Raw genomic sequence first — 25,702 nt, 5'->3', positions numbered from 1 at the left:
CAAATATATTCTGAGGGTTTAAACATCAGTTTAACAAGAGGAAAATAAACAAAAAGTCACGAGGTTTGCACGAAACCCCAATGAAATGTCCAAAATTGTCAAAAAAAACTCCTACACATCATTAAACAGAGGTACAAAGCTTATCCATGAGCATAAATATAGATTTTCTTCCTTCTAACTCAAAAAGATTTGAACAACAGACTTCAACAGTGGATTCATCTTTAAATTTCTCTGATTTGTTTTTTTTTTTTCAAAAGAAAATATGTTAAAACATTTCCCATCAACAATCAATTATCAGTCCTCTACAATGCTCAGTAGCCCGCTCAGCTTCAGTTTGCAGGCCAGCTCTTCTTCCTGGCTAGCTAAAATCTGTCGCTCCAGATCCTTCAGTCGCCACGCCAGAGATACAGGAGTGGTCTTACGCAAGGCTTCTTTCTCCAGTGGCTCATCAGGCTCTGGCTTCTGAGAAATAATAAAAAAAATAACCATATAAATCTGTATTCCTGCTTTTACTTCAACAAAAATCTAATCTACAGTGAAGCATAACTTGTTTTAGAATCATGAAGGAAGTTAAGGGGTTGTGTCATACCTGTGTGAAAGCAGCCTCTCGACTTTTTTCTCTGGCCACCCACTTTATGGTTGTGGGTGTGGACAGAAGAGTGGAGGATGGAACGAAGAGCGGTGTGGACAAGTGGTCCAAGGGGTCACCATCCACCCAACGCTGAAGCTGCTCCATGCTCCTGCAGATATCAAATCAAATCAAATTTGTTTATAAAGCATTTTTCATGCTGGGGCAACACAAAGTGCTTTACATGAAAAAATCAATTTATGCATATTAAAAACAAACCGAGCCTTTGCACACATAAGAACAATAAAAAAACAAAAAACAAAAAAAGTCAAAGTCTTTCATACAGTTGCACGCACAAACATGGATATCTAAACTACTAAAAGAACCTTAAAATCAATCCTGAAACGCACGGGGAGCCAATGCAGTGATATTAAAACTGGTGTAATGAGTTCCTGTCCTCTGGTCCTCATCAGAACGTGTGCTGCTGAGTTCTGAAGTAGCTGTAGGTTTGAAATTTGGGAAGACCAGAGCGCAGGGCATTACAATAATCTATTCTACTAGAAATAAAAGCATGCATTAGCACCTCTGTGCTGGCAAGAGAGACAAATGGGCGGACTCTGGCGATGTTTTTAAGATGATAAAGTCCTGTCTTTGTGACATTTCTAATGTGTGGAATAAAATCCAGTTTAGAGTGGAAAAGAACACCTAGGTTTTTCACACACTTAGAGGTATTAAAATGATGTAGTTCTGGTAAAACGAGGAAAATGATGGTGAAGATTGATAGTGTTTTGAAGTCAAAGCTCATAAAGCATCAACAGTATTCTTTAGAAATGTGAACGCTAGTAGCTGTTAGCGGTGATGCGGCTGTACCTCTTGCTTTCAGCTTTCTCTTCTTGTAAGCTCTGGAGGACTCTGTGAGCCAGCAGTTCTTGTGCTGTGGCAGTGTGTGTGATGTCTAACGGAGCTGGTGGTGCCTCGACAGGCTCCATCAGGCTGTGGAACAACCTCTGTCTGGGGGACGATCCGGCAGATGGGGCACAAGCAGCTGCACTTGCCCTGTGTGGGGAGACAGAGAGAGAAAACAAAGGAGGAACTGCATCACTGCAAGAACATTAAGATACAACATCCTTCTTCAAACCTGTAAGAAACAACTAAAATATGCATAATGTACATTATTAATTCCTCTGCCAATAATAAATATACAATTTCCTCAGGTTTGGGACACACCTTCTTAATGTCAGATGCGAGGATACGCATAAGAAACGTTAAAAAAGTTGAGCTAAGAGATGGAATAACTTAATATGTTATCTAACAAAGATTTAAAGCAACACTATGTCATTTTCCGAGCTTAAAACTCTGTTCCTCTGACTTGTTTTGATGGTACACTGACACACTTTCCTGGAGCTGTTGTTGGCCTGCAGTGTCCTGGAGTTTCTTCACATGTTGATGGTTGAAAGCAGTTAGAATTAGGACCCTTCATGACAAATTCTGCATTGTTTCTACTCCTTTAAATACAAATCATAGTATTTTAATAGCATCGTTGCTACGTGTGTTTGGTGTAAACAAACTGTGACTGACTGTTTTACTCTATCATGGCCTGAGCCCAGTCTGTCTTCATAAGGATTACTAGAACATCCTGATCCTTGAGCTCTGATTTACCCACAACGTACTGCCAGCTAACAGAGAAGGACCCTAACCAACTGAAGTGATTTACAAACCTGACATGATTTGCCTCAGCTCCTTTTGATCCCAGTTAAAGGTTTGCAAACCACTTTTCTTGATGTCTTTTTATAACATCACTGACTTCTTTCCCTTTTATGAAGTAACCTTGATCAGTTTGAATGATTTTAAACAAGCACAAACAACACAGATGTAAGGCATTTTCCAGCGATCAAGAACTGGTCCGGCAGACACACTCTGGTCCACAATGAGCTCTGTTGACCGCTTCATGTTACTCAGAACTGATGAGAAGGATGTGACGTTGCATGAATACAAGCAGTTATCGGTCTGGTGTTTTATCTCATGCAGTAGATTATTTTAATCAAGATGATGCTCCTTACCTGTCCATCTGCTGCTGCTTCTCTCTGTGAGTCTGTCTGACAGCCTGGGTCCACTCTGCAGGTGGCTGGAAGCCACTGGATGACTCGGTAGGGAAGTAAACCAGGATCTCCCCATCCTCTGTCACAGCATCTTTAAACAACAGAATCAATAAGCAGATATGTATTTAATGTAAACTACAAACCGTAACGTAGACACATTTGGCCAGTTTGAGCCCACATTGGAGGATTTACACTCATTTTAAACACACTGAAAAAACACTGTAATTGTTATTAGTTACTTTTTAATCCATTGTTTTAAGCTCTTTTATAAGAATACTATGTCTGTAAGTACTGGTACGTATTTGTGGGCAGGTTACTCTTGGGAATGAGACCCTATGTCTCAATGAATTAAACCTCTACAAATAAAGGTAATAAATAAAAATAACTTTAAAAATTTGGAAAACATGTTTTGTTGTTTTTTGTAAATGACCTTCCAGAGGAGAGCCCTCACCTTTACAGACAGGTGGTTCAGGTATCTGCCAGTCTTTTAGTTTGTGGTCTATGCAGATCACCACCACATCATCCCACGGAACCAGAGTGAAGGCTTCATGATCATTCTGCAGACCACTGCCTGAGCTTCCACCGGATACTCTGGAAACCCGGCTTTTGGCGTGCCGTGCCTTTAGCCGGATCCTTTCCAGAAGGTTCTCCAGCCGTGACATAAGGACAGGCTGACTGTGACGTGATGATGGGATCGTAGCAGCGTAGCAAAGGATGGAGGAGCAGAGTTCTGTCCATGAGTCTGAGTTGAAAGATTCAGATACTAAATTAGGTTTTTACTGAGGTCCCGTTAACATCTGATAACTAAACTTAGACGTTTTCTATTAATACACCTGTCAGGCTCTCACCTGTTGGACACGGCTGCTGCCACTCTGGTAGCTGCAGGCTGAGGATGGCAGTACGTAGCCAGGACAGATGTTGGGCAGAATTCCAGGCCAGATGTGGAACAAAACCGCAGGTATCAGGCACGCAGAATTCACCTGGCGGCCATGAGAGTCGGCAGAGATCCTGCGAGGCCACCTGATCAGCAACATGAGCCAGGACTGAGTTGTACAGCTGGATGACAGGTGCTGGGCCCTGGGAGGGGAGGCCTGCAGCAGTCCGGTCCTGGCGGTTGGCGTAAACTCTGGAACTAAACTCACGACTCAGAGTAGCCTCCACAAGCTGCACCAGGGTTTGGCATGAAAGCGGGAAGGGTGGTGGAGCACGAGCCAGCAGCCAGCACAGAGCCTGGTTCAGCTAGAAACAAACAAGACACGTAAGGTCAGACGTCAGTCAAAGAGCTTTAAAACCAGGTCAGTGTGGAAGAAATTTTACTTATTATGTTCGATATATAATATTATTAATCACAAGTATAATTACTTCCTTTACTATATTCATTTATAAATTGTATTTACACTGATTGTTACTATATTGCACTTTTTACATTGTACATTTTTACTCATCATGCTTTTATTCACTTTGAAGGTTTATTCTCTTCATGTACATGCTCTGTTAAAGTTCACTACAAGGGTAAGATGACCTTTATCTGGTCCTTCCTCAGACCCTTAGTCAGACTGGTTCTGGTGGAGACACAACTATGTGAGGTTGTTTTGACGCCAGCTCTTGGAGTTGTGTGTCCACCCAAGGTCCTCAGGAAGGAGGATTCTTTCTACAGAAATGTACAACTATTGTTTTTCCTCTTGCCTCCCCAGAGTCTCTCCCGACTTCATGAGAGTCGAGACGAGCACTCTCATTACTTGCAAGTAATTCTGTATTCAATAATTCCCTTGTAATAAACTTTTTTATACTTTTACTCGTTCCAGAGTCTTGGTAATTTTTCTACATCAGTCAAATGAAAATGGACCTGAAAATGGACAGAAAGCAAAGATAAGAAAAGGAAGAAAAATAGACTGAATAGAAAGACAAGAAGAAAGGAAAGAAAATGAGAAGATGCAGAAGAAATGTGAGGAGTTTACATGTTCTGTCTCTGGGTGGGTTTTTCCACCAGTCTGGTTCCAGTTCTTTCCTTTTAGCTGCCAAACTGGAAACAACTCTTTGCAGGGCCAGAACAAAGAACTGCTGGTGTAGGAAGCTGGAGGCAGGGTCACCGAGACTAATGTTAAGGCCAGTGCAACATTTAAATTGCTTAGAGAATCATAATTATGTGTCGTATGAAGCTGCAGCTGCATTTATTTATATTGAAAGATGTTTTATTAAAGGCAGCAGGTGCTTATGGATCCCCTCAAAACAGCCAGTATAAATCACATTTAAATTTAAAAAGCTAACTAACACAACTGAAAACATAATAATAATCATTTTAGAAGAAGAATTTTAGAAGAATGAATACAGAATAAGCTTTGGCTATGCTCTAACAAATAAATGAGGAAGACTCAGATGGGGGAGAAATGATCCGCTCCTCTTACTATAACAGGACCAATGTAGGAGTAGACCTCCTTGACAAGATACTGACGCATTAATCTGGAGCTGCAACTAGATAATGGCCTGTTTTGTTGTTTTATAACATTTTGGACCTGGCTGTGCTGAATGCAGGGGTCCTCTCCTGGAGCTGCATCCATGCCAGAATGACCAGGCGTGCATTCATCGCTGAGCTGCTGACGTGGGTTAGGGTTACGATAAATCAGTATCAGCTAACATCTCGTACTCTTTCGTTACTTTAGCATTATACGACACTTCTTCTCTAATTTTTCCCCCTAAAAAAATCGCTAAAAAATATAAACACATTTTTAAAATGATTAAATTTTGTTATATGTTGGCTAATAAGAAAATGTTGTAAGCTAGTAAGTTTTTGACATTTTCTATTTGAAATACAGACCAAAAATAATCCCACACGCTAATCAAATAATGATTTATTAAAGTAGTCTTTTTCCAAAAAATAAAAAAAGATTCAAAGGGAAAAAGAATTGGCCTCTTTAAGCATTTTTATTATGTTAGCAGGATGTTAAAAAGACCCCCTCTGGTGGTTCTAGGGTTAAAAAAAAAAGGGTTAAGGAGGTGATTCGGATCGCCCCCAAAATCTAATCAATGTTTCCTTATTCCATTTAGATGATTTCCTGAACATATAATCAAAATCCATCCCTAACTTGTTGATTTATGCTGAAAACAGACAAACGTGGGCCACCGAAAACATAATTTACACTACAGCGGTGGATAAAACAGAAAAGTTGTTTGTACATTTGAATTGGGGTCAATTGCATAAAACAATGTAGGTGTGACCATTTTTTAAAAATTGTGATTAAAAGGTAAAAAAAAATCCTACATTTTTAAACTTTTGCCCAAAATACACTTTAAAAAACTTTTATGCCATTTGCATCAATAAAACACACCTGAAACATGCACAAGGGCTGGAGGAGGATTAAAATAACTTCCTGCTCTTTAAAAGTGACTCTGACCATAACTAGCTGCATTTTTAATTAAAGGTGTTTTGATTTTGTAGATCCACTGTGATCTCTAAGTTGTGATGCATGTGTAAATGAGTAAATATGTAAAAGTGTAAATATATCAATACAATGCGTACACTAAAATGTCTCCTATAAAATATATTCATATATGAAGTTAATAAAGTTTATTAAAAATTTAAATATACATTTTATAAACAGAAATAGTATTATAAATTAAATTTAATGAATAGTTTTTTTTAAATCTATGCAATTTATTTTACACAAAATATGTATATTTACATAAGTTAAGCTGTATATACATATATCTATTTATAAATGAATACATATATTTTAATAATCTAATACATAACAAACATAACATAGATGAAATCGATAAACAATTAATTATATAAAATATGCTTAAATATAACCTAAATATATAAGGTAAAATAAAGTTGAAACTGCGCTTAATTTTCTCAAGAAATTTCAGTGGCAAAATAAGAGTTTTTGTTATTTATAGTTTATTATTTTACAGGCCCACTGGAGATTAAATTTCGCAGAATGTGCCACCTAAAATAAAATGAGTTGACAGCCCTGATTTTAATGTTTGAGCTCATGAAGGAAATTAGGGGATATTTTAGTTGCTTTCTATGATTTGATATAAATGGAAGTGATTGAGTAATATGAATCTCATGTTGATCTCTGGATCCTGACTCTAATCTAAGTTGCATTCTGGCAGAATTTGTCATTATGACAATCGTATCATTGAATCAAAGATAACATCGTCTCATGATCAAACTTGTGATTTACTCCACTAACAGCTAACAGTGTTAGTTGGCTAGTTGGTGCTCATGTAGTAAACCGCGAGCTTTTATAGGTGTGTGTGTGTGTGTGTGTAGTACCTGTTTGGGTCCCTGCAGATCACTTGTGGTCTCTGGTATGAAGAAGAATATGTACTCTGATATCAACCCTTCCTTCATGAGTGTGTGCAGCATCAGAGCTGAGAGACATTAACCAAACACGAACTAATCAATAACAGCCAAATGTAACACTTATATCTACCTGTCTGAACTCTCCTTACTTTAATTTTACCATCTACCGACTAATCAGTGTCATTGCAGCTGTTATCATCTGTTACCTTCTTCAAGGTTCTGTGACTCTGCAGCACCACGGTCGGGTCCTGGTACCAGAACCACCAGAGGCAGCGGACAGTGCCAGGTGTTGGCTTTCTGCAGCTGTTTGAGCTGAAGTAAGGCTGAAAGCAGAGGAACATCCTGCTCCTCCTGGCCGGGCGTGACCCCGGGCAGAGCGGGGAGCAACATGATGAGGGCTCCTGTCCCCTGGAGTTCGCAGGACTCTTCCACTTTGGACAGGCTGTCTTCAGTCAGAGGGCCACGGGCCGCCTGAAAAACACCAAGAGAAGAAAAGAAACCAGTTTCACAGTCTGCAGACGACCAACACAAAAGAAGAATATGACGAACTGCATTTCGATACACAAACAGCCATGATGACCAACTAGTCCTTACACTCCCTGATATTCTAAACTAGGGCTGGGCGATATACGATTTTTTCATATCACGATATTTATTTTCATTTTAGGCGATATCGATATATATCACGATATAAAACTCAAATCACTATTTGTCAAATTTAAATAATCTGTTGCTCATAACTGAGATGTGAAATCATCAAAAGTGAGAGGATTGTTTTGATTTAAATATTTATTTCCTACAATAGGTACAGCATGACAGATGTACTGAAGGAACCTAATGCAACTGTTTAAAATAACTTAAAAAAAAGGTTCATATTACAAACTAAAAGTCAAGGCAGAAGCTTTCAAGCTTAAAAAGAGAACAATAACAAAACAGACCACTAAAGTGTTTGGTCTACTCCATTTAAAAACAAATATTAATTCTAAAAAATAGATTAACGTTTTCAAGTTCGAAAGGAGAACAGACATAAAATGGACAAGCATTTGTCAATATCAAATGAATAAGATAGAAATTAAAATTAAATTCTCAGAATCTTTCCTTGTCCTTATTTACAGAAGTCTGTTGGGTTGTTTTTTTTAAATACAAAATAAAAGAAAATAAAATAAAGATTTGTTGAAACCCTTAGTGCAAATTAAAGCAGCCTCCAAAGACAATTAAATAAAATGCAACAATCTGATGCTCTAAGGCAATAAATTAGAGAAAATAAAAATCTAGACTTTGTGGGAACATGCTTTCTGCACAGTTTACAGTGCACGCTACTCTGTTTTTTGTCAGACTTTAACCTCCACACTACCGAACTTTTTGGGCCCTTCCTTTCAACAATTTCTTCGGCATTTGAACGTTGATCCGTGTCCTTTTCAGTGACCTCGTCATCCATGGTTGACGGTTCTCCAGACGAACCACTCATTTTTTTCGGCTGCCGCGTCGGCTAGTCGGCTACTGCAGCTCAAACTACACACGTGCTGCTCATTAGCTTCGCCTGTGCTGTACGTCAACCTAACCTGACCGACTATGTTCCCGGAGTGATTGGTTCCACATGGTGCTTAATTCAGATTCAGCTCTATCGCGATAGTCTCATATTACTATTGAGAAAAAGTTATTTCGCAATACATATCGTTATCGTTTTATTGCCCAGCCCTATTCTAAACCTAGATGAACCCCTCCAACTTCACTTCAGACTGATCCTCAGAAATATATCTGACATCCATCTCGAGCTCCACTCTGGTCTAACCTTGACGGTAACGTGGACTTTATGAGTACGCTGCCCGCTCTCCTGCAGCACGGTGGAGATGCAGAGAGTCTGCAGGACGCCGTCTGGCTGCTCCTCTGGCTCCGGGTCACCACCAAGTTTCACCTCCAGCCAGCCTGACAGGATCCTGAAAACACAGTAGAAACTAGTTAATACTTCAAATGCAAATTTGAAAAAGGTCATTTCAGAAATTCCATTAAAATTAAAATGGGAAATAGAAGCCAAGGCGGCATTAACTAATGAAGACTGGACAAATATGTGGAAATTCACACTCTCTGCTTCAAGCTCAGATCTATGGAAAAGAATTTGGATGGAAGAACAACGATGAAAGACAATAATTATGAATGCAGGGGTTAAAGCAAACACTTATCCCGAATCTGAACTTTTAAAAAAATTCTATTTATGCATTTTCATAAATAGAATAAAAGTTTCACATATCAGACACCGTGTTTCAATGAATCTACAAGCTCCATAAAATAATTCAGAATTATTCAGTCAAAATATGAACCAAGTCTAGCAGTCCCACCCTCCCCATCCCCTAAAGCTACCCCTTTTTTGCATTTTCACAATAAGAATAAAAGGTTTCATAATTATAAACTGATCTGTGTTAATGAAATTCGTCCTCTGTAGAATAATTCAGTACAAAGTTGAACAGTCGTTGATTTTTCAGCAGGACCTGGTCTAATGTCATCTGGGTCCCCAAAAAGCAGTGGATTCGCCCCATTTGTATCTCACAGATCAGAAGCTACATCATCATCATCAGGCTGCGTCTCTCAACACTTCTTCTATCCACGTTCATAGACAGAGTTAAAAACTAAACGGTCTGATATTATTTGCTTTATTTAAATGACGGCATGTCATTACAGACGTTCTCCTCTGCCTTGATGTGCAAAGACAGGTGTGCACGCTCATGTTGGTGAGCAGACTCCCACCAGCGGACGAAGAGCATGTGTCCAAAATAAGTGGCTTAAATATAATGTAATAACCTGGCTGCACAAGCTTACCCTCCACCACAGCAACAAAACTGAGGTACCGACGTTTACAGCTACAGTTTCACCGTCTCTGCTCTATAGTATCTGAAGAGCCGACAGCCTAGATCTGAACTGCAGCTGGATCCCTACTACTCCGCTCAACTTCTGATTGGTTAGTAAAGCGTTTGAGTGAAGCAGCGTTCCTCTCACACCATCGGTAGATGAACTCAACGTGACATGAGTCCACATTAGCGAACACATCAAGTCATTAAATTGTCTCTTTCTTTTCTTGCCCTGTGTACTTTAAGCCCCGTGAATGCTCCTCATTCATGGTGTAACACTGCCTATAAACTGAGGCCTTACCAACAATTTTCTTTGTCTTTAATAAAATGCTTCCTAATTTGCAACTGTTCCTGCCCTTTTTTAATTTTTTTTTTCTTTTTATATAATTAATTTTATCTAATTTTTTATTTTCATGTACTATTTATGTATTAATTTATATATTATTTACTTGTATTTATTCATTGTTTATAAGATATCTAATATTTAAATATATTTTATTTTATTCCAGTCTTTTTGTTCATTTTTCTGAATTTTTCATTGTATTATTTTGTTCTTATATAACTGTAACTAGCAGGAAATAGAGAAAGTCAGCACATGTTTCCTGAATGAGCTCAAACAGGAAATTTGAATAATAAATCCAAGAATTTAAAGTATTTTGTTTTGGTACTTTAAAGTTTTCAAAACCGCTCAATAACTTAAAACTCTAAAAAGTTAGGCCTACCAAAGTCATACCAGCAACCGCCTGAGCGAGCTGAACATTTTGACCTGCGCTTTGAAGTGAATTTGGCTGTGATAGATTAAACATATGTAGGTTTAGTTGATGGAAACTACTGCTGCTCACCTGTCTGCCAGGCTGGCTACACTTTCATGGTCGCTGGGTAAAAGAAGAAGAGCTTTCCAGAAGATCTGGTCTCCAGCATTGGGGATGTTTTCCGTCACCAGTGCCGGCAGGTCAAGCGGCGCCCACGCCATCTCCCTGACAGAAACACCACACATATGTGAAAATGCTGCTCTGTGCCACAGATCACAAAGTGAATGAACGTACTCAGGACTTACTCCAGCAGCTGCTGATAACAGAAGTGAACCCTCATCTGGTGGATCGCGTCTCGTCTCATTTTTAACAACCTGAACAGGACAGACGACACGTTTCACTGCAGTTCATACTTACCAAAGTAAACAGATATGACAATAAAAACGTCCAAACGTTTCGTACAGCTATAATGATCGTTGCAGGTACAAGCACTTGTTCCACTGCTTCCAAAAGGAGGGATTTTTCTAATGGATTACGTATCAAAACATGACACCACACGGAAGGTAGGAACATTATTTGATCCAAACATGTAGCTCACACTTGTCCATCATGGAAGTGAAAGAATTATTCTGAATCAATCGTGACCTTTCGTTTAAGTTTTGCTCTAACTGCACCACCAATGGGCTGCATAAAAAGGATTACAGCGAGTTCCAAAAAGGACTACATTAACATAATCTATGCATGCATGAGACTTATGTGTCGTTGGTTCACAGCGCTGTAGGGAGACAGATTTCCACATTTATCAGATGATTAGGACAATCACCCTCCTGACATCCAGCTTTACATTCATCCATGTACATGTTAAAATAAACAAGTGAAAGTATACCACCGGGTCAAACCCCATTAGTTACTAAAAATGGTACATGTACCCTTTGGGGTACTTGGAGACAGTCCAGGGGGTATGTGAGATAATAAAAAAATCTGGTGCTCCTGATGATTGTTTGCTGTGTTTTCTTAAAGAGGCCGTAGGATGTTTGAGTTTCTTTACAGGTGTTGGAGCTTGTTGTCCTATTCTTCCTGCTTGTGGTAGTTTTTTTTTTATCTTTTTTGTCTTTGTCTCTGCTTTCCACTTTTTACTTTCTTTCATCCACTCTGTCAGGGCTCACATTAATATGTAAATTCAGTTAAAAAGACTACCATCATCTTTCCACCATACTTCGTTTTGACTGTTAGGTATGCCTTAATGACCTGATCATTACTTTTGATGAAGCGTAGAGCATTTGAATACATGCAAAAAAGAACAGAACAGACATTTAGTGTCAGGTTTAGCAGAAACGTTGCTCACTGATTGAGGATCAACATACCTGGTGCTGGACAAAGCTAACGTGCCGGCGTTTCCCAGGTTCACCAGACCCCGGGCCAGATCTGCCGTGGAGGGCTGTGCAGGAGCGCTGGGAGCCAGGGCTTTCAGTTTGAAGCGAGGGTCAACGCAGCAAGGAGCTGCAGGAAACCCTCGCATCTGCCTCTTCAGCTGACGACGAACTGCTACCACGTCACGCCACCTGAGAGGAAAAGAAGAAGTTTAATATTTAAATGGTGAGGCAGAGTTTTAATGGTTTACTTCACTGCTGTTTAAATATTCTTTACTGAGGATGCACCGATCTGATATCGGTATTTAAAATTCTAGACTGGGTATCAGCGACAATGGGTCTGATCCATAGGTGCAGATCTATTTAATGTAATTCTATGCTGTGTGCTTTGAGCCTCCTCATGTGCTTCGCTTCATGAGGAGGCTCACATTTGTTTTCAAAGTGGAGCGAGCGAAAGGGTCAGCCATCTGGAACTTTTTCACCCTACCTCAGCCAACACGTTCAACGTAAAAGCTGCGCAGTGAGAAGCTTGAAAAATGGGCTGAGCAGGCCACTGACACTGAGCGGTGTGTGTGTGAAAAAGCTCGACAAGTTGGGACTATCTGATTTTTTTACCAGGCTGGTGAAGCTGTTGTTTTATTCAGCAGCTTTTGTCATGGATGTTTAATTTCAGGGCTTAAAGTATTCCAGCATCGTGCCGGAGTGTTTGTGCTGAAAAAAAAGAAGGAAAAAGACTATTTAATAAGTTAATGTGCACTAATGTGGATGATTTTTATGTTGAATTTATCTACCAATGATGTGAGATCAATGAAGCTTTACTCTCGAATAAACACATTAACAACCGATCAGAAGCGGAGCTGGACCTTGGAAAACGTGTAGTTGAGTCCAGATGCAGTAGAAACCTAGACCGCAGATTGGTATGACAAAACAGAGGAGTTGACAAATAGTTGTAAATGTTAAATAAAACTACAACCGCACTAAGCTACGTCAGTTTTACCGACAGGATTATTGAAGCCTGGTTATTATTATCTGTTATTTATGCCATTTATTTTCCCACGTTCTCTGCCTGTCGGCTGGTGGGAGTGTGCTCACCTGATTGTGCATGTGCACGTGTTTTTGCTCATCAGGGAGGAGGAGAATTGTGAGCGTGCGACCTTGTAGAGTCATAAAGGACATGCCATCATTTAAATAAGATAAATAACATCAGGCTGATTAGTTTTAAAACACCGGTGTAGAGCGTGGATGAAGAATAGAATAGCTGAACTCAGACAGCTAGAGAGCTGGGAGATCAAAATAAATACAAAATAAATCATTCATAATTAAATAATTGCACAACTGCACTAAACCATTGTAAAGAACTTATTTCTGTTTATTAACCAAAGCTAGTGGAGCTGTTGTTTTGCATTTTTTCCTCAATTTCAGGTCCTTTATTACTCATTTTACATTTGGTTTTGAATTCCTAATTAAACTGACTTAAAAAAGGTTTTGTTCTTTTATTTTTACATGTTGTTTGACCAGTGTAGTCAAGTTTTTTCAGTTTAAGGACTTTATTATTTTACATTGGGTGTCGTACTCCTACTTGCTCTGACTGAACCAGGAGAAGTTTTGTTATATTTTTTCATGCTAGACCAAGTTTGTGAAGCTTATTTTAGGTTGTTAAAATTTATTTAAGATTGCTGTACAGTTGTAAACTAGACAAGTTATTCAGTAAATTTATATCTGTTTGTTCTTAAAAGTTAGGAAAGAAATTCTTATGTTGCCTTGCACAAAAGAAAAATCTGTCTTTTCCACACAACGAGACATAATTTGTTAGGCTGTTTTTCTGTATCGGTATCAGATCGGTATCGGTCGATACTAAATCTCAGATATTTGTATCAGAAGTGAAAAGAGTGGATCAGTGCATCCGTATTCTTTACTGGGCAAAACCAGACATTTCTTGTGTTTTCCCCTCATTTTTTCTGACCTTTTTATGTACTTGTGGATACGTTGCAACTCTGCTTCAAGGATGTCTTCCACTAACAGAGCAATGTCGATGTTCAAAGTCTCGTCGATGAGACTGCTGCAGACCTGCTCAGTGCATTTAGCCACACGCTCTGCTTTCTCATTCAGTGCCTTCCTGAAAACAGAAGATAAAAAAAAACATGATAAAAAGGTCCTTTTTAATCTTATTATGCATCACTTGAATCAGGTTTGTGAATTTTTCTTTAGATGATCAGAGAGTTTGGGTAAGCTTCTGAAGGCTTACTGGATCTCAGAGGAGGCGGTCTCCTGTATGGTCTCATCTAACACTTCATGGATGACCTCTGTGCAGAGAGAGCAGCTGAACTGAGCTAGGAAGGCCTCGTGCTCCTGCCTCCTCCTGATACAAAGACAAAGAAGAGAAATGTGGGAAATGTAGATCAGTTATTTTAAAATGGCATCTAATATGTGAGAAACAGTGATCTTGGTGGCAGATAACGAGGATAAAACTGCTACAAACACACTGATCAGACAAACCTCGCCTCTTCAAGCTTGCGTTTCTCTTCAGCGACACACTCTTGCTCTAATTTGATCTCGTTGGAGGAAATCTCCTGCAACATCTGTCCCAACACCTCACTCGCCAGAGACTCCAGCTGTGCGCTGCTCTCCCTGCAAAATTAAGCTACATCAGATCAGAACAACTTCTCCACCACCTCCAACATCGTGTGACCAGACGCGCTGTTTAAACTTACGTAAGAGCTGCTGCAGCGTAACTGGCGCCATCATTGGCCACCTCCCTCACTGCTACTTCAACCACCTCCTCTATCAGACAGTCCAACGCTGACATAATGTCCTAAAAGAGGGGATGAGCAAACTATGAGGACAATGCAAACAAAATAACGTCAGTGTTTAGCTGACAGATGGTCCTCACCTCGTCGGTGTACACCAGCTGAGGTTTGGGTGGAGGGGATGGTGGTCTGACAGGCTGAGGTTGAGGGATCGGCTGGAACAGCTGCTGAGGGTCTGGTGCCTGAGACGGAGGGTGATATGATTCGCTGGGCTCTCCAGTCTCAGCTGCTACAGCTGGAGGCAGCAGAAACTCGGAGGGAACATCTGGAGCATTGACCAGTATGAACGGAGTTGCCAGTTCAGTGCTGGGTGGTGCAGCAACCTCCACATTAGCAGCAACAGCTGAGACAAAGAAGAAAAACATCACTAGAGTCCATTTAACCAACGATACTGAAAGAAGTTCAGTTCACTGGACCAGAAAATGAAGAAATCCTGGTGAGACATTACCTTTAACAAAGCTTGAAGTGGGCTCAGCCAGCGGGCCTTCTCTTCTGTATTTATTCTGGGAGTCAAAGCTGCAGACAGGTCTGTGCTGAGGAGGGTTAGGGAGGGGGCCTCCGTTCACCACCTGCCCAACCAGAGCCATTTTCTTTGTAAGGATCACCTCTGATTTCCTCTGAGACAGGGGGAGTTCTGGCTCCTGAAAGGCTGTCCGACTCAGGTCCACCACACTGCCAACACATGAAAGGAAATTTGCACAAAATATAGAAATCTCATTCCTTTTACTAGCTGTAAAGGATCATTTATGTCCGATGCAGAAGACGGACATGCAGAGGGGCGGCCACTTCCATGCATCGTTTCTTCACGTAATTTTCATAGAAATCGGGGGGGCAGTGGTGAGCAGTAAGGCTGACATGCAATCAGCAAATAGAACAAATCAGAGGAAGAGGAGGAAAAATATGAAGCAGATGAAGATGGGAATGACAAGGGCGACAATTGTAAAGATGGCGGGTCAACATATGGTAGGAGCTTTAGAAGAAAGGCTGTGTGAGTGTGTCGGGTGTGCCGGATGGTTGCAAACAACTTTATAGCGAAGCATTGCCGCCACCAACCGGTGTCTGAAACTGACGTCAGAATATGGACGTGACCTCTGAACTCAGCACTGTCCACTAGTGGATGAATTTACTCAGCAACCATGGCAACGTAAAGGACTCATGGAAGTATTAGGACGCCAACGTATGACACATGAAAGGAACGTCCCTATTTACGTACATAAAGGAGCATAAATGGGCCTTTAACACTCACCCGTCGTTGACGTTGAGGCCGTACTGCTGGATGAAGTCAGTCGCTTCTTCAGCGTTGCGGAACATCAGCATTCGGACAACATCCTCAACTGGGAACGGAGTAGATCTGGGACCCACAGTGTGAGCCATATTTAGGGCCTTCAGGGCTTTCGCTCTGACCTACATGATTAATTAAAGAGATTTACATATATTAAAAAAATCTGAGTGGATGTAAATTATAATACAGACAAGTTGGGTTTATTTATATATCACATTTCATGTACAAGATAACTCAATGTAAAACATTAAAAGCAAGGTGAGAATATCATTTAGAAAGTAAATTAATAATAGAAGAATTAAAACAAAATAAAAAGAAAAGAAATCAAATAAAAACAAAAGATCTGTCTATCTGGACAAAAAAGTTTTAACCATAAATCTCCAAAACTGGGAATTCTACTGTTTTATAATCACATTTACTATTTCTGTTCCACATCTGAAATATGTGAGAAGAAAACCAGAATTCCTGATCTAAAATGACACTAAATGTGACCATCAGTGTGAGCGTTGGTTTGGTTTTGATTCAAAGGTAAAAGCTGCACTTCCAGGTTAAAGCAGTGCAACTTTAAATTAACTTCATTCCTGGATGAAGTTCCAGGAATCATAGGATACATGGTTTGATTTAATCGTGAAAACAGAAACACTTAGTTGAGTCGTTTGTTAATGGTCTGAAAATTCATTTTCAATTATTCTGATTTAGTGGTGTGTTATTCGTGGACGAGCCAGCTCAATGATGATTATTTGTTGTAAACAAAAAGAATTCGGTTCCCACCGGGGAGCGGATACTTAATCGTAATGGGATCACCATGCGTCCAATCACAAGTGAAGACAGACTAGGACAGGGGTGCCCAAGTCCAGTCCTCAAGATCTACTATCCTGCATCTTTTAGATGCATCCCTGCTGGGGACTTGTGCATCAGGGTGGCTGCAGTCCTGCGTTGGGTGACTTTCCAGGGGGACCTGGTCCTGCTCTGCCTGTGGGGGGCGGGTTGCTCTTGGGGTCCTGGGACCCTGTGCTCAGTCTGCCTATGGGGGGGGCCCCTTCATGTTCTCGTTGTTGATCTTTTATCTGTTATATTAGTTTTCAGCTGGAGAACTAATTCTATTTTATTCCACTTTTTATATTTATATTCCACTACTGGGCCCAAATGGCACATTTAGGTGGTTTCGTCTGGACAGACGTGTGTTAGAATGTAAAACTGCTCCGCTTTACTTTTTTAGCTTCTACGTCTGCATGGTTACTCATCAGATAATATTTAACAAATTCCTAAACTGGGCTACTGTCTATGATTCAAAGGTGATTTTTACTTTGCATATATTGTTTTTTCTTAGTTGAAATAAAGATGTTCATTATTCTACTGTGTCTCAGGTGAATTTACTCTGACACAATAACGCATTTCCTGATTCTGACACTTCTGTAGTAATCTCACGCCTCTTCAGCTTTCTGTAGAGACCAAGTTTACACATACAGCCTTTGTAGCTGTGAAGATATACTTAATTTATTTTGGGTATATCATTTCAGACAGGAGGCAGAAATAAATGGGCCTCATTAAACTCATCAAAGAAAAGAATCTGTATCCATAACAACTAGATAGAGTATTTGGACAGGTAAAAGATTCCTTAGTGGGTTTCTGACCTGATTGAAGTATCTGTGCAGGAGGCAGCTGGCGAGATAAGAAGCTCCTTTCACCAGCTTGAAGAAGCGAACAAAGTTGTTGCTGCTGACGGCGGCGAAAGCTTGAACTGCAAACTTCACTTCGGGGGATTTGCGCACCTCATGGCGGAACTGCTGCACCTCGCTGTGTGGACATCAAGAGAGAGTTTCTCATGTTCAGACTGGAACAAACGTCCCATGACTGCAGAAAACTAACTGGAAATAAATTAGCTGAATATTTCAGTGCATGCGTGTTCCTGACTGACCGCAGGATGTCGCCATCGTTGAGCTTCAGCAGCACGCTGTACTGCCGGAACTCAGCCTCGTGGGGGCAGAAGGTCTGCTGCGTCGCCAGGTCCTCGTACATTTCCTTGAGACTCTGCAGGCACTTCGTCATGTTCTCGTTGTTGATTTTAGCATCGAAAGACATCATGGGCTCCTCGCAGAGGTGATGGGCGCAGTGCACGTGAAAGCGTGTGCACTTTTCGATCAGAGATACGGTGTGTGGGCAGCACAGGCGCTGCTGGGTGATGTCCTGAGGACGGCACAGAGGGAAAAATCACATACCTGCTGAGAGACCATACTGTGGAAACCTCAGCTGTGTTCTGGTGTTTTGGAGCTTTACCTTCCGGATGCCACGAGTCCTGTTCCACACAAAGTCATACCAGTCCCGGTAGTTGTCTTGCACCTGGTCCATGATCTGAGTCACCAAGTAGTCCATGGTCATGCTGAGCACAGGTAGAGGGCGAAGCTCGTGAGGCAGGGGCTCCTCTTGGTCAGCCGAGGAGCGACTGTACTCCTTGATGGCTGCTGAGTGATCCACCTGGAAGAGGACAGGGGTGGTAATTTGTCTACAAAGCTCTTCCTGACTAAATTAAAAAAAAAGAACCTACAAGCTCCCACTTAAAGCTTCACTATTTGTTAAACTACCTGGCTTTAGTTCAGCTGGAAAACAGACACACCAACACTCTGGTCTCATTTTGCAAAGCAAAAAATAGTCTATCTCAAAAAGTCTTACAATCTTACATCAAGCCAAAAAGTCTTTTTCATCTTGTTCTGTCTCCTACCGTCTTTCCTTTCTAGCTACTACTTAATAAAGGTCACTACTGCCAATAAATCTTAAAAAAAAAATATATATATTTATTTTATTTTTTTCAAACTGATGAATAAACAACAGGTAAAGATGCATTAACAGGCTTTTTAAAGTTTTTTTTTTACTTAATAAAGGACTTGGAATGAGTGTCCCCCCTTGCTTTAAGATCTTTCTCATTTGTCTAAATCCTTGAATTTTCTTTTCAGGGAATCTTAGCAAACGTGACTATTTGGGAGATTATTTTACTTGATTATAGTCTGAACATTTTCAAGTGAAGTCTTTTTACCCATATATTAAGATAATTCTCTTTTACTGTGCCAATTTTCCAGGTAAATCCAAATAGAAAGTTAGAAACAGGACATTTCTGCTGGTGCAACTTGTCTTTGAAGATGAGATCCTACCACATAAGGACTTCTAAGAGTCTTTCAAAGAATCCCACAGTTTGCACAGACATTAAACATTATCTCAACTAAAAAGGAAGAGCAAATTTGTAAATAACTAAAGATGTTACCATCTCTGTTTCTGGGATGACCTCAAAGACACTAAGCTGGTTCCTTGTTTCCCTCATGTACCGCTCCTTCTCTGGACACATGTCAGGACACGTCCCCACAAAAACACTGGACAGAAGCAGATCTGTCCTCTTTGGCCTGTCTGTAAGGACATGAGCACACGGATGAGACGTTTGTTGTGTTGTCAGTCACATGGATGGCTGCAACGGACTGAAGTGAGACCCCACATCACCTTGACGGAGGATCTTGTCTTTCTGCTCCAGGAGGCGGTACTTCTCCTCTGTGGTCTCGGCCACCTGGCCAATGAGGTGAAGGAGGGAGGAGGGGACGGGGCGCTCCAGGCTCTGGGTCTCGGTACTTGTCTCTTTCTGTGGCTCCGTGTCAAATTGCAGCACTTTGACTGGGGACGACTTCATCACTGAAGAGCTGAGACATAAAAAGACAAGATGTCAGAGAGACACAGAGCTGCAGGAACGACTCCCCCTGTCAAACGTTCTCATAGTCGAACCTGAAGGTGTGCGAGCTGCTGAGCGCTGCAGGTCTGAGTGTAGGCCTTCGGAGTGGAGAGGAGGCAGCCTTGGACTCTGGGACTTGTTGACTTTTTTCCTCTGATTCCTCCTTTCCTGGTGCAGGTTTGCTCCCTTTCTCCCCTGGACCTGATCCACGAAACACAAACATCTCAGACATCATAAGGTGGCTCTGACAATAAATATAAACATGTAAATAATAATCATTCACAATGAAAGCAGTTTTATACAGGATAATGTTTTAATATTAATGAAGCTTTCATTTACTTTTCTTCTTCTGCCACAGGAGGAGGAGCTCGTGTCTGTGCAGGACTTTGCCTCTCTTCTTTGCTTTCGCTGCTGCAGCCTGAAAGAGGAAATTTAACAAATAGAAAAACGTCAGTCAACATTTTACTGAAGAAAAGTCTCTCACTAAGCATTATTTTAATGTGAAAGGCAATTAAATGTTTAGGATAAAAGTGGGTAAAATGCAGTTTAAACATTTAAGTTTAGCAGATATCTGGGACTGTCTGGAAAGAAACAGATCTGAGAAGGACGAGCAATAACTTCAACTTTACAGGTGTTACTGGCTGCTAATTAATGAGCAATATGGTTTCTTTACTCTTCATTTCAGGGCATGCTGCATTTGTGGAGCAACTGAAACCTTTTTTTGTCATAACAAAGTTTTAGAAGCATCTTGTTGGCAGCGTACAGCCCATGTAGGCCCATATTTAAAACATGTTCAGTCATTCAGAAAAATATCTCCATATTTACATTATGTCTCCTTTTAACTCATCTCCAGCAGTGTAGAGGAAGAATATTTAGGGGCCATTTGTGGTACTGAAGTTGGTACAAGATGTAAAACAAGTGAACATGAAAATCAAAACTAATTTTAATACGAAAAAAAAAAAAAAAACTAGAAAGAGTGCGCCATGCTTTTAAAACTTCCAGACGTTACCACTGTAATGCGCTCCTGTTTGGGATCAGTCAGTCGTCCCTCGTTCACCTGCAGCAAGTGTAAAATACTACAGCCAGATTTTTAACAGCTACAAGGAAGAGAGAGCACGTCACTCCTATTTTGGTTTTTCTTTAAATTTAAATTTATTTTTAAATTCTTTTGTTTTTAAGTGGTTTAATGCAGCGGTCCATTTTTATTTGTTAGAACTGCTGCAACCATATGAATTACTGGTCATACTAAAAAAAAAATTTGAATATTGTACAAATCTTAATTTATTCCAGGAATTCAACTTAAAAAGGTAAACTAACATAGACTCATTATAAGCAAAGTGAGATATTTCAAGCATTTATTTGTTATAATTTTGATAATTATGGCTTACAGACTATGAAAACCCAAAAATTAAAATCTCAGAAAATTAGACTACTGTAAAAGGTCCAATGTTGTAGCCTCTTAGTGCCCCACACTACGCAACTAATTAATTCAAAACACTGAGCATCCTGATTATTTAAATGCTCTCTCGATCTATTTCAGTAGAATTCACAAACATATGGAAGGTTGCTGACCTGACAATGGTGCAGAAAACCATCACTGACACCCTCCACAGGGAGGGAAAGCCTCAAAATGTCATTGCAAAAGAACCTGGATTCTCTCAAAGTGCTGCATCAAAACACATCAATAGAAAGTTGAGTGGAAAAGTGTGGAAGAAGAGGAGGAACAACCAGCAGGGATGAAGCAGCCTGGAGAGGATCGTCAGGAAAAGGCCATTCAGAAATGTGGGGGAGCTTCACAAGGAGTGGACTAAGGCTGGAGTTCCAGAGCCACCACACAGACGGATCCTGGACCTGGACTTCACATGTCGTATTCCTCTTGACAAGCCGCTCCTCAACTAAACCCGCCATCAGAAGCTTCTTACCTGGAAGAAAAAATGAACTGGTCTGCTGAGCAGCGCTCGTTTCTGATGAGCAAATTCTGCATCTCATTTGGAAATCCAGGTCCCAGAGTCTGGAGGAAGACTGGAGAGGCAACAATCCAAGATCAAGGTCTTGTGATGATGTGGGGGCTGTGTCCTCTGCTGGTGCTGGTCCACTGGGCTTTATTAAGTCCAGAGTCCACGCAGCATCTACCAGGAGGTTTTACAGCACTTTATGCTTCAGCAGAAAAGCTTTTAGGAGACACTGACTTTATTTTCCAGCAGGACTTGGCACCTGCCCACACGGCCAAAAGGACCAGAACCTGGTTCAATGACCAGGGATTACTGGGCTTGATTGGCCAGCAGACTCTCCAGACCTGAACCCCGTAGAAAATCTATGAGACATTGCCAAGAGGACGATGAGACACATGAGACCGAGCGATGCAGAATAGTTGAAGGCTGCTATTGAAGCATCCTGGTCTTCATTCCACCACAGCAGCCCCACAGGCTGATAACATCCACGCCACGCCGCACTGAGGCAGGAACTCATGCAGAAGAGGCTCAAACCAAATAGTTCATATGCATGACTGTACTCTTCAGATGGTCAACATTTCCTTATTCAAAATACTTTTTATATTGTTTTCACGTAATTTTCTAATTTTCTGAGATTATGATTTTTGGGTTTTAAATAGTAAAAGGTCTGTGTTTATATAGCACTTTACTGTACCTGGGATGATACCCAAAGTGCTTTACATCATACATCACATTCACACACACACACATTCACACACTGATGGCGGAAGCTGCCATGCAAGGCACTCAACCACAACCCATCAGGAGCAATTTGGGGTTCGGTGTCTTGCTCAGCGACACCTCGACATGAGCTCGACAGGCTGAGGATCAAACTGGCAACCCTCAGGCTACAAGACGACCACTCTACCCACTGAGCCACACCGCCTTGATAAGCTGTAAGCCACAATCATCAAAATTATAACAAATAAATGTTTGAAATATCTCGCTTTGCATGTAATGAGTCTTTATATTAGCTTCCCCTTTCAAGCTGGATTACTGACATAAATTAAGTTTTGTGCAATATTCAAATTTTTTTAGTTTCACCTGCGTGTTGCTGTCTTAGGTCAGCTGACCAGAGGCTTTTATGTATTCCACAGCCTCGTACAAAACTCAGAGGTGACAGAACAGTTGCTGCTCCGAGACTGAAATAATTTACCGACACACCTACAGGCTTCTTCACTCACTCAACTTTAACTCAAAATGAGATGTTGATTGTGATTTTATTTTTTCCTTGAACTTCTTTTTTTTTTTTTACTTTCATTTCCTTTTTTTTAACTTTTGGACTGTCTTCCTTTCATTCTCTGCTTTACTGTGCGGCACTATGGTCAGCATTGTTTTTAAAGTGCTTATTAATAAAGTGGTATTGTGTAAACTTACATGGTCATCAAAGTGTATGATGGCTACATTCTTAGCAGGCCGGCAGATGATCCTACAGACTTTGCCGAAACGAGCAAAGTGCTTCTCCAACAGGTCCTTTTTGTTGAGGACTGCAGGCACATCCCTGCACTGGATCGAGGTTAGATCGCTGGGAGAGATGCCACTCAGGCTGTCCAAGCTGTCCCTGTGTGCACCACGGCTCTTAGGGGTCAACCCTTCAGCGGCTGGATCTGGAGTCATGGATGAATCTAGAGAGGCATAATAGAATGAATTTATCTCAATGATGCAACCTGTTCTTTCAGTAAATGTAAAGTGTACATGATTCTCTTTGGGCCAAAACTTTAGTTTTTCATAGCAGAAAGGGAGCTGTCAATACATTCATAATTACAATTAAAACTATCACGGTTAATGAGTTTGTTTGACTCATGAATACCACTAAAATGAAGATATAACCATTCTTATGAGATTACATTTACTGTTAACGCCACCACACAATAAAAGAACTGGCAAGTCACTTGTAAAATGGTTAATCAATGGTAAATTCAACTAACCATCCAGGCATTGTCAAAAAATTTAGTCCCATGTCATATATAGATTGCACACTAAGCAGCATTTTTTTTAAATGTTCACAATAAATTTGAATACAAAAGGTACATCATCCACAGTGTGTATATTTGCATGCCTCACCTGACACCTCAGGTTTTTCCAGCACATCCCTGCTCATATTGGATGGTGTGGCAGACAGGTCATCATACTGAGCTTGGGGTTCTTCCATGTTGTTCTCCTCCCACTTCACTGTCTGGGGCTCCTTTGAGACGTCTCGTTTCACTGGATTTGTGCGATCTCTACGAATACCGCTTAGAGCCCTGCTAAATAAGCCTCCTGGTAGGCCACGGGACCTGATTAAAGGCCTTTTTGAGGGGTGTCTTGGTGAATCTGCTCCTGCTGGAACATCCTCCTCAGTGGCTGACTTCTCTGGCCCTGAGCAACCAGCTGCTGGATCATCTTTGCGCTTGGTGCCCTTGCTAAATCGTGCAAATATATTTGTGTCCCCTTGGACAGCAAGGCTGCTCCCTTTTTCATCAGTGCTAATCTCTGCTTTAGCTTTGATGTCCCCAAAAGCTGAGGGCTGGCCGAAAACAGCTCCTCCTAATAGGACTGCTGGCTGAGTCTGGAGGGTTTTGGTTGTAAAGCTGAAAGAAGATGGGGTGGTGGGCTCTGTGGTACTAGAACTAGAAGGGGCAGCTGGCTGGGAAAAAGTGAATTGAAGGGCACCGGTTGCACTACTGCTTGTACCAGTTGTTGGTGGATTGTTTTGAGCAGAAACAGAGGGAGCAGCTGGCTGTGAGAAACTGAAGCCATGCGGGCCAGACTTGGCAGCAGTCAACAGAGAGAAGTTCGTTGTTGTAGTGGTGCTGCTACTCATGGTGTTGGAGCCTGTCTGAGGTCCACTGACACCAAAAGCTGAGCTTAACACTGTAGTAGTTTGAGGGTTAGCTGGTTCAGGGCTGACACTGAAGATGGGTTTAAAAAGAGCCTCGTTGGCTGGCTTAAAACTGAACTCAGACGATCCAAATGCTCTACTTTGGGTCACGCTCTGAGCGGCACCAAATACACTGGCAGAACCACTGGTAGTGGATGGCTGCCCAAACATAGATTGGCCAAAATTAAGTGGTTGAGGCTGCCCTGGGGTGGTAGTGGAGCCAGTAGCCATCTGAGAGTTCCCAAACCCAGAGGACTGCTGGCCAAAAGCTGGTGGTGGTTTGCCAAACCCTGGAGCCTGACCAAATGCAGATGGTTGCCCAAACGCAGGTGTTTGTCCGAAGACTGAACTCTGATTTAATCCAGTAGTTTGTCCAAAAGCTGGCGTTGTGCCACTAGCAAAACCTGAGCTATTCATTCCCAATGATGGCTGTCCAAAAGCTGGAGCCTGGCTTATTGTAGGCAACGACGGGGGCTGGGCAGGCGGCTGTCCGAAGGTAGGGGCTTGACCAAAGATTGTGTTACCGTGAGCCGCAGGTTGGCTCAACACAGATGGCTGTCCAAACGCTGGTGGCTGGAAAAAGCCCATACTTTGGGCCTGATTGTTCGAACTTTGCTGTCCAAATGACTGGAACAAACCGGTCTTCACAGAGGTGCTTGGGGCTTGGAAAGCTCCCTGTGGGCTGCCAAATGGGTTGGTCGGATTCATGGCGCAAAATATTGCCGAATGTTCGGCACTCTTTATTAAAAAGAAAATATCACACAAGCATCCAAGTGGTAAAAATCTTTAACACAACTGTTAACAACTGTTATAAAAAAGCTTTGCAAGAAATTAAGAACGCTGGGATGAATATAAAAAAGAGCATATTAGCTCAACCGCTAACATAGGCTAACAACACAAATAGTGATGAAGTTTCTTTAGGAAGGAAAAGTCTATTCTGCTGCTCTTCAGGCCATCACACTCGTAAAAAAATCATGTGCGGTATAGTTAAATTATATAATGTTTATAGCACAAACTCCTACCTTTCGGTTTATGCTACTGAGTAGATATTTGTTTTCTTAGCGATAACGCAATGATTAGCATCCGGTTCCGGTCGGTCCTACACATTT

General features: G+C 41.1%; 1 protein-coding gene across 1 annotated transcript; it reads right to left on the bottom strand.

The window, feature by feature from the left end:
• Window positions 1-220: 220 nt before the first annotated feature.
• Window positions 221-25,694, bottom strand: LOC121650085 (minichromosome maintenance complex component 3 associated protein). The gene is made up of 28 exons (XM_042001373.1): window positions 23,798-25,694; window positions 23,111-23,358; window positions 20,082-20,160; window positions 19,796-19,943; window positions 19,520-19,713; window positions 19,290-19,429; window positions 18,311-18,508; window positions 17,952-18,220; window positions 17,668-17,830; window positions 15,998-16,155; window positions 15,200-15,423; window positions 14,835-15,094; window positions 14,656-14,756; window positions 14,441-14,572; window positions 14,190-14,303; window positions 13,908-14,060; window positions 11,939-12,136; window positions 10,880-10,948; window positions 10,665-10,799; window positions 8,772-8,916; window positions 7,186-7,450; window positions 6,950-7,047; window positions 3,516-3,906; window positions 3,119-3,409; window positions 2,629-2,758; window positions 1,439-1,624; window positions 590-740; window positions 221-462 (listed from the first exon to the last, which is right to left on the bottom strand). The coding sequence occupies exons 1-28, from the start codon at window positions 25,299-25,301 to the stop codon at window positions 295-297; spliced, it is 6,312 nt and encodes a 2,103-aa protein (XP_041857307.1). The 5' UTR covers window positions 25,302-25,694; the 3' UTR covers window positions 221-294.
• Window positions 25,695-25,702: the final 8 nt, after the last annotated feature.

This window comes from Melanotaenia boesemani, chromosome 12, assembly GCF_017639745.1.
Source record: "Melanotaenia boesemani isolate fMelBoe1 chromosome 12, fMelBoe1.pri, whole genome shotgun sequence".
Classification (NCBI taxonomy): Eukaryota; Metazoa; Chordata; class Actinopteri; order Atheriniformes; family Melanotaeniidae; genus Melanotaenia; species Melanotaenia boesemani.
Note: the sequence above shows the minus strand (reverse complement) of the source record. Positions and strands in the feature narration are given on the sequence as shown.

What these genes read in the sequence shown, in the direction of transcription:
- LOC121650085 (XM_042001373.1), bottom strand. Translation starts at nt 25,301, where the DNA reads ATGAATCCGACCAACCCATTTGGCAGCCCACAGGGAGCTTTCCAAGCC. An exon ending in GCAGCAGCCGTGTCCAACAG is followed by an intron (nt 3,410 to 3,515) that starts GTGAGAGCCTGA and finishes CTTTCAACTCAG; the next exon opens with ACTCATGGACAGAACTCTGC. An exon ending in TGAACCACCTGTCTGTAAAG is followed by an intron (nt 2,759 to 3,118) that starts GTGAGGGCTCTC and finishes TGTTGTTTAAAG; the next exon opens with ATGCTGTGACAGAGGATGGG.